Genomic DNA, 9,832 nt, shown 5'->3' with positions numbered 1-9,832 from the left:
ACATATGTATAGCAAGAATTTATATATATATATATATATATATATATATATATATATATATATATATGAAACCGTCGGTGTATAGTTTTTGTAGTTACCCTAGAAATATCAAATGTGCAACTCAAACAAACAAAGCGATACTTGAATATAAAATTGCTATTAAGGCAGCAATTCCCAAAATAAAATTAGAACATAAAAATCAAGAGAACTAGCCATTATCCTCATGGCAAAATAATAAAAACAACACCAATCTGTCATGATCCCAAGTTCCAGGGTGTGTATTAAAATTTTGAGCACAAATTCTTTGAGATTCTATTCCACACATTGAATAAATAAACTAATTTCATTAACTATAATTTAATTCAGAATTGCGATTCAAAAGTCAGGAATCATTCCACTAATTTCCTTACTAGTAGAAAACTTCACTAATGTCTTATTACATTGAATTTAGTAAAATAAAATAATATGACCATCTGGGTACCCTGCTCTTAACTCTCAAAATTCAAGCAGGGAATAAAAGAGGTCAGGGCCTACTGGAAATCGGGCTTTTCTGGGTATGTGCAGCTGGACCTTTGGATGATCACATTGGCGGCATAACATCCAGCTTTTACACATTCCTCTATGGGCTTCTCTTGCACCAGCTGTGACAAAAATCCACCAACAAACGCATCCCCTACAACCAGAGGAAAAAAAAAAGAGCAAAGATTCAAGGGTAAGAAATGCAGGAGCGCCAAGAAGTTGATGATTATTAAAAGCTAATTCAAAAGCCCTGCACTGATTACAGCATAACACATTATTTCGGTCAGAAGTCAGCATGGCTGTGAAACAACAATTCAAGTCAGAGAGCAGCGCCTCCCTACACTTGATGATGACCGTTTGATAAAAGAGATGGAACTGCAGTGACAATTCTTGCACTAGGCTTACTGTGAACACTTCAAACAGGATCACTTCACTTAACAAATCTTCCAAAGGAAGCAATTTAGGGGGAGTAATGTAATGTAGGTCGATTTTATTTCAATCAGAGGAGGTTCACATGCAGCCTCTTCAAAGATGATTATGTCCACAAGTCAAGCTGGTACGCCCATTGGGTGGGCTACCTCTATGCAAAAAGAATGTATGGTTTAAATAAAATTGCCAGTGGTCCATATTCAACATGCATTCCCTCGCCTGATTGGTCCACCAGCCTTATTTTTGCATATGATCTTCGCGGAGGGGCCTGCCTAATGCACTGCTCATATGCTCAACATACTCACCAGGTTGGCATATTCTGCATCCCAAGGTGCGTATCAAAGGTAGTGTGTGTGGATACAAGGGTGATACACATTTTCTTTAGGAAATAAAAATAAAAATTGACCATTATAGGGCTATACATAGTTTGACAATTGTGATGATGAATCATTTTTTTAATTTTTTTTTTTGAAGAGGTGATGATGAATCATGACAGTGATTAGAATGATATTTAAGAAAACAACAGCTACTAAGAAGATGATGATGGCACAGGCAATCGTGATGAAACCAAAAACAGGACTCAAAGACCCTCGGAAGTGCATTTTATAGATTTAAGTTGTAAAAGGGTAATCTCCCGCCTTCCAAAAGGTCAACATTCATACCAGCTTTCAAGGTAAACATGGGAATATTGGAAACCACAGTACTTTTTGCCCTGCAGACCAAGGTTTTTCAAATAACAGAAGGGGGCAAATGTTGGTTTCTCTGAGGAAAAGTAAATTGATCATCATGCTCACGAGAAATGAGAGGAGATTTCCTTCTTACATGTTAATTATTCAAATAAGATGCTAATGCTATACTAGTCATTTCCAACAGGCACCAGTTTTAAAGCAAAAGAAAGCAAAAGTTAAATCAACACTGCAAAGGCTTGCTCATTCAGGGAAGTCTGAGCACATACCTGCTCCATTGGTATCGACAAGCTTCTCCTTGGGTAACAGGATCACAGGGAACAACTTCACCTGTTGCCACAATTTGACATCAAAAACAGCCTTGGGTATTCTAAACAGATTTGATTTCAATGAAAAATTCAAAGATAATAACCTTTCCGTCCTCAGCAACAACAGTTGGATCGGCTCCTTGTGTGATGACAGTAATCCTCTTGTGGGTTCCAGATGCTTTTGGCCATTGCGAGATCTTCAACGCAATCTCCTCAACATTCTCAGTCTAAACGCTAACAGAACCATCAATCAGCATAAATCATTATTTTGAAGCAAGTAAAATGCATGTGTTCAACATCAGTGGACCATTACCTTCCAACCATGAACCCTAGAGAAGGTCCTTGCTTCAGTCTCATTTCCAAATACATAGTCCATATACCTGAATTCAAGATGATTAGCTGAAGATGTGAGCACTATCGATCCTTTAGGAAATGTCAGAAAGGATCAGGGGAAGGATTAGAATCTTACGGTAGAACTTTCTCCTGCACTTCCCTGAAGAATTCACAGATAAAGGGAGCAGAAAGGTTCATCGAAAATAACTGCAGATGGAATGAACAGATGTTGTATGAGTACCAAAACCATCAAGGGCTAAAAGAGAATTTAGCTCATGAAATCGGTGAAGACCTTGTTTTTTGCAGCAGCGTGTTCAGCTACAAGTTGAATGGAGTCTGGAGACACAGTGAGGAAAAAGCCAGCAATATAGAAGTACTTGGCTTTCTCAACTGTCCACATAAGAATAATATGAACCCGTTATTTGAAGAGAACAGATTCCTGAGGAATCAAGTGGAGGGGAGGGAAAATGCATGGGAAGGTACCAAGGGCCCAATTTTCCGGTCTCTTCAAATGTTCAGATTTGTAGCAATTTGCTGCTGATAAGTTCGCAACCAAGGACCTGTGGACCATTCATATAAACTGCTCATCACAGACGCTATGGCAGCAGACATGGGCAAGACTGGTAATACATACATTGGCAAGACTGTAACTAATAAAATGCCACTCTCACAGCAAATGAAGATGATAGAGATGTTTATTTAATGGAAAAAAAAAAAAAAACATATTTTGAAGGAGCAAGAAGATGAGGAAAATGTGAGCTTGTGTGGATTCAAAATAAAAGCATTCCCAAGAGACAAGTATACTACACATTTCCCTGCAGAGTAATGCTTGCTTACAGTTTTCGTAACAATATGAAGATGAAAACTGCACTCACTGGAGTAAGCAAATTCATTATATTCAGTGGAGGTTTCATGCAATGCTCAGGCTGAAAGTTTGTACAGGTATGTTCACATTTTCAGTTTGTTCAAATGGGGCTCATTGTTTAGTGATCCAAACCATTGATGAGAAGGGCCTCACCATGGATACACATAAAAAATACCCTCGATTGGAATATCGTGCAATAGAATATTTGGGCTTTTATAGGTTGAATATGTACTGTTGTCTATTTTCTTTCTTAACTATCTATTTGTTGGCCACCTTTTGTGTATCATCTATAATGTCACCAGTTTCGATCACCAAGCCATGGAATGCACTTGTACAAACTAAAAACCCAAACCCAAACAGTACTGTACAAACTCTTGGCCCAAACAATGATAATACATCTTCAGTGAATTATCAATAATATTAATGCGACAAACCAACACCATCACATTACACCCACTTAAATAAATGGAGATTAAAAAAAAAAAGGAACATGCAATTGCCAACTAAAATGTTAAAGGCCAGGTTAGGCATACCCAAAAATGCAAACACAACCCCCAAACCTCAGGATGTGATGATAATGGTCTGACGCATTACTTTTACATTCTCCATTTAGACAGATTCTGCTAACGGAATGTTTGGCATATCCTGCCATACACATTTCACAGGATGCAGAAAATGACTCTGCCCCAGCAAAATGTGCAGCCAGGCCGTATTCTGTTCCATTCTCATTCTCAGGGATAGCCAAAAAGGCCCTAAGAATGGCAATGCAACATGCCCCAAAATCAGCAAAAATGCACCTTCAGACTTGGTGTTCCTTTAAATATCGAAGGAGCAGAATGGCATTCTAAACTTTGGAGCATTCACACATGCCATGACACTCAATTTGACAAAGATGCAAATCGGTGAGAGAAGGAAATAATTTCAGAAGAGCTGTTGAGTCATATAATCATTCTACTTTATAGCAAAGAAAATGGGCTTAGCGTCTATTCATCATCTTACTAGTAGTCTAGTACCGATGTATCCATGACAAGAAAGTGCAAACAACCACCAGATGGATCTACTCCACTCTCCTATGCAGAAAGATGCTGTTCCATAATTTTGATGACATGGACAATACTAAAAGTTTCAACTAGGCAACTCCGTTTTTAAAAAATAATAAATAAATAACTAAAAATGTTGAGAAATCACCAAAGACTTCAAAAAGTACACTAGTCCAGGATTAAATCTTAATTATAAGCTCATACGGCAGATTCCGCTGTTCAGCTCGTATATACTAAAGGGATGTCATCCAATTCATCCTATTAGGCATCACCATGAAAGAATTTAATTCGGTAAGGTTATTACTCAAAGTCAATGTTCTGAAACCGAACTAGATTTTCAGAGTTGTAAGGCCAAATAAAATCAATAGCAAGATCAGCCATCCATGTATTGAACCACAAATTGGATTTCACCAAAGAACCTGCATGTTTGCCACATGTATGGCATGCAAGGTCAAGACTGTCAAGACCACTACTTCATTACCCATCAAAAGAACAAAAACTCATAAAACTTTGCCAAATGATCTGTGACTCTTGAATTACAGAATGAGATTCAGTCACTAAAAGCATGAGAAGTCTTTTTCCTTTCTTTCCAAGATTGCGAAATAATAAACAACTATATTGGCTTCCTCATTTTTATTTTATTTTATTTTTTATTATTTTATTTTATTTTGCTTTTGCTTTTTCTTGTTGGTAGGTAGGGGGCTCATACCCGATTTCTCAATGTTGAATAGAATATGCATTCCATTGAGGTACATGCATGTACCCTCATCCATTGTATGAAGCACTGTGCATAGAAGACAGAGATCCCAGTAGCAACATTTTATCATACAATGATAGACCAAATCAAGATTATGTAGCTACAGCAAAGTATAGAAAGATAACCACAGAGGATGCACATGGAGAAACTGACCTTTCACCACCAACAACACAAACAGCACAAGTACCAGTTGGGGCAGATTCGTCCTCATAGTAATGAACCTTCATACAAAAAATAAATAATAATAAAAAATAGATGTACTCGACCACCAAATGGTTAGGGCAGAAAGTGATGGAAGCAAAAAGAAAGAACAAAAAGAGAAATGAACTTACATTAACACCTGCAAGTTTCGAGTTTTTCTTCATTTCCTCCCCGAACTTGTCCTTCCCAATGCAACCCATATAACTGGTCGCACCAGGAATTTGTAACATCCACTGCAAAACACATTAAAAACTCAACCTATCTGAATGATGAATTACCCGGAATAATCAGCAAAAAGAAAAAATAAATAAAGAAAGAAAGAAAAAAAGCACAGCAATCAGTAAATACATACCTGGGCAACCTTGATTGAATTCTGAGTAGCCCCTGGATATATCAAAATAGCATAAAATTGAAATGTTAGTCTGCATAAATAGATTTTTAAAAAATAATAATTTTAAAAAAAATGCATAAAGGAAGTTAAAGACTTCATAGAACCCCGCCATCAATATAATCTTGTGTTACCTCCTGCAATGTACTCCACATTGTCTTTTGTGACCATTTCTTCATACCTATGATTCCACCAAAAGAATCCATGTTCAGAGCAATATAGCAATTATATCCATAGCCAGTTGAACTGGTACATCCCATCTTATAATTGAAGAGATTCAACAAGGATATCACATAACTGCCTCCATGAAACAACTTCTTTTAGGGCTTTTTCAAAGAGAAATAATTTAAAACTTTGGCAGATGGTGATGGATGATATGTAGGCAGTGAGAAATTACTGAGAAATCGCATCCATAACATACAAGTAATCCAAAATATGTGTACCAGTTTAGAAATATCGAGAGCCAAAATTTACTTTTTCTGTGAAATGACTATTAGATTGGTAGGTATTTATTGGATTGTTAAAAGAAAAGGAAAAAAAAAAATCCAATGCTCTTCTTTCCAAAAACAAGTGTCCATGAATCAGAGCTTGGACTTGTTTCACAACCTAATTTTAGAACGTAACTTAGCTACAGTGGATCCACAATTTAGTTGGCTTAATTTGATTTGATTTATGTCACGTGTACCATTTCTAAGTGCCTGGAAATCAAGAGTCATACGCAGACAGAGTATCATAGCTCTCCCTTTTCAAAAGAAATTGTCATAAGCAAGTAAATACAGATACACCCAGTACAATGAAAATAGTAATCTGGGTTTACAAGATTGTTTCTACAGAAACAAAACAGCAAAAAAAAAGAACCTTGAAAGATCGAATTAAATACTTGCATTGGCACATGCTTTTCCTCTGCAAGAATAGCATTATTCAACTTGATGTCGTATCTGTCATACAATCAGGAAGTTAATATTATTTCCAAACCATGAATATCTACCTCCAATGAAAAAAAAAAAAAAATACTAAATTCATTCCCAGCGGGGGAAAAAAAAACTATATTTCCTCATTATGAGAAAATCAACCCAACAACAAAAAACATAAAACCACACCATGAGCCACATCTCAAACAAATAACCACCAATTTACAGTACTAGAATCACTGGATCAAAAAAGAAAAGAAATCAAATTTTAGAAATGAGGAACCGCTTGCCAGCCTTTACAGATTGAGAACAACAGAGATCAACTGGCATAACAACTTACATAAGGCCAGAGCCTTAACTTAAAACTCTTTGCAGAAGATAAGCATATAAACCAAAATAACGATAGTCCATGAATGCAATCACCCCACATCCACACATGCACGCTCTGCACGTGTGCACAAGAAAGACCCACTTTCCCTTTTTAGCCTAACCCTACTTTCCTTTTCTTTCAAATCTCTACATTGGGAAATATATCGACTTTCATATTTTTTTTTCCAAATCTCTACATTAGGAGATTTCTTTTTCTTTCATATCTTTATATTAGGCAAGAAGTAATCTTAGATTTTCTTATTTAAGTGCTTCCTTATTTAGGTAGTTTCCTATTTTTCAAATCTTAGCTAGCTAGGAATTCTATTTTTAGATATATAGATTTCATGGAAGATTGTGAGCACTCATTATAAATAAGGCTTAGGCCTATGGAATGAGACAGTTTAGTGATCTGATCTCTAGTTTAAGACTAGAGGATTGTTGAGCTTGCTCACAGTTTTGCATTCTTCTCTCTTTTGTGTTTGAATTCAATCTGATGTGTTGAATCTTATTGCAATTAGTTTTTTTTCCTTGATCTAGTTGCTTTAAATTGGTATCAGTGCAAGTTCTGCTCTTGGGATTTTCTCTCCTTTTTCACTTTTATCCTCTCTTCTCCATCTTTTTACCCACAAAATTTCCCCCAATATTCATCCCAAAAATACCCTCAATTCCTTAAATTGACCCACAAAATTTCCCCCCATATTCATCCCATTCCATGCCTAGATGACATGCTAGACATGATGGCGAATGCTACAATCTTTTCGAAGATTGATTTACAACGCAGATACCACCTATAAACGTAGAAGATGTTTGAATTCTCACTACCTTGATTATTGTCAAGGAGGAGAATGTTCTGTTTATAAAGAAATGAGTATCAGTTTACAGCTATGCACGTTACATGTCTGTAGTAGAGTTTCCGACTTTGTAGGATTTGATTGATTACAAAAGGATAGAGTAGAGTGAGCTTTGTGGTGAGGATGGCAGAAGTTGATGAAGAAGGGGGGAAAGAAGACTTGGCAGGAGAAGAGGTTTGCTCTGTGTTAACTGAGGAGTCACTCATTTTGATAAGAAAATAGAGGAATGAAAAAAAATTTGCAGGAGAGAACAGGTTCAGGATGTTTGCTTTGATACCATATAAACATAGAAGATGTTTGAATTCTCTCTACCTTGATTATTGTCAAGGAGGAGGATGTTCTATTTATAAAGAAATGAGTATCAGTTCACAGCTATGCACATTACATGTCTGTTGTAAAGTTTCCTACTTTGTAGGATTTGATTGATTACAAAAGGATAGAGTATAGTGAGCTGGAGTAATCCTAAGATGTTAAGGAATCATCCTTGATTGGAATGAGTTGCCATTCTGTTGGCTGGTGAGCAATTAACGGGATCTATTGGAGGTGATGAGCAATCAACGGCTTTCTCTTTGACACCACCAAATAAGAACAAGTCCTAAGATTAATGGAAATTTGATTTCAAGACAAAGGACGGATTGTATGAATGGCTAGTCATTCCATTCGGCTTAACAAAGGCACATAGTACGTTCATGTGGGTGATGACGCAAATTCTATAGCCATCAATAGGCACTTTTTGTCGTTGTGCACTTTGATGATTTCCCCATCTACAACCGTTCACAAGAAGATCATTTGGACCATCTTTGCCAAGTGATGAAAGTATTCCGCCATGAGAAACACTACATCAATTTGAAAAAGTATACCACCGTGAGTTTTAGTGTGGTCTCTCTGGGGTTCATCGTTTCAGCAAAAGGTGTGAAGATCGATTCTGAAAAGGAATATATATATATATATATATATATATATAAGTGTGCAGCCAAAACAAGAAAATGATTAAAAGTGTATCCATTCAAAGTGCCAAAATAAAAACAAAAAACAAGCTCAGAAGAAATTTCTAGAAGCCAAATCTTTGATGCAATGGAATAAGATCCGCTGAAATGCAGACATCCTTTCTTTCCTATGAAAAAAATAAAAAATAAAAAATCAACCAATGCAGATACATCAAAAAGATAAGATTTTCAGCATTTGATGGTCAAAGAAAGCACAACAAATTGAAGACCTAAAATCTAATGAAAGTAAAAATATACAGTCCTGGTCATGAAATCAACGATGAAAAATGTGTATCATGTCCAAATAAATGGAAATAATAAAGAACTAGAAACATGAGAAACGACTAAAATACTGAAATCTACAGTTGGCAAGGACAATCATGGAAAGCTAAAATGCAGTGTGAACAGAAAAATAAAATAAAACGGTTATTCAACAGATCCAAAAACTAAATCCGCGTTCCTTCATGCTAGGATCTCAAAATCATGAAAATCTACAGCCTCGCAACCAAAAAATCGAGAAAAAAAAAATGCCAAATAATCCATGTATGGATCAGATCAAGAGACGAGATCTCGTCCATGACTACAGAAAACAGAAAATACATTGAGAAAAACATCAAATAAAAATCTCGCATGTACGATTACAAAGCACAACTAAAGCAGAAAGAACGAAAAATCTAACAAATCGCAGCTTCGAGAGACGTAGAACGAGATCTGCGTCCCTACAAGCTGAGATCTGCTGGAAAGACGGTGACTGATATATAAGATAGAAGAGGGAGATGAATTACTTTTCTAGGAATTCGTTGTCGACGACTGCGGAAATGTCGAGAAGGGGATTCCCCATCCCCAGAAGAATTCCTTCGTACGCCATTGCAGAGATTTGGAAAAAGAGAGAGAGGAGAGGGAATGCAGAGAGAATGAGAAAGCGCGATTTGAGATGAGATTTTTGGAGCGGCAGTGGCTCAACAACTCCCTTGCAACCGGGAAAGGTCGGTTTGGATTTTTCCCGCTCGATCGAGGATTTGCACCGCAACGCGGGTTTCAGTTTAGGAAAGTTCCTGCGCAAGGATTCTGGGTGGAGCCCACTGCGATGCTTATTAGAAATCCAACCCGTCCATCCGTTTTTCGAGCTCATTTTAGTAAATAAGACCAAAAATGAGGAGGATCCGAAACTCACGTCCACCATAGGAGA

General features: G+C 36.8%; 1 protein-coding gene across 1 annotated transcript; it reads right to left on the bottom strand.

Annotated features, from left to right (window-relative positions):
* Positions 1-257: 257 nt before the first annotated feature.
* On the bottom strand, positions 258-9,628 carry LOC131221038 (adenosine kinase 2-like). Its single transcript, XM_058216121.1, has 13 exons — positions 9,429-9,628; positions 6,411-6,464; positions 5,661-5,707; positions 5,491-5,522; positions 5,270-5,371; positions 5,091-5,158; positions 2,759-2,835; positions 2,568-2,665; positions 2,412-2,482; positions 2,256-2,322; positions 2,047-2,169; positions 1,904-1,964; positions 258-673 (listed from the first exon to the last, which is right to left on the bottom strand). Exons 1-13 carry the CDS (start codon positions 9,509-9,511, stop codon positions 531-533), a joined length of 1,026 nt encoding a protein of 341 aa, XP_058072104.1. The 5' UTR covers positions 9,512-9,628; the 3' UTR covers positions 258-530.
* Positions 9,629-9,832: the final 204 nt, after the last annotated feature.

The sequence above is a fragment of the Magnolia sinica genome, chromosome 12 (genome assembly GCF_029962835.1).
Source record: "Magnolia sinica isolate HGM2019 chromosome 12, MsV1, whole genome shotgun sequence".
NCBI classification, from domain to species: domain Eukaryota; kingdom Viridiplantae; phylum Streptophyta; class Magnoliopsida; order Magnoliales; family Magnoliaceae; genus Magnolia; species Magnolia sinica.
This window is presented reverse-complemented; position numbering and strand designations above follow the sequence as displayed.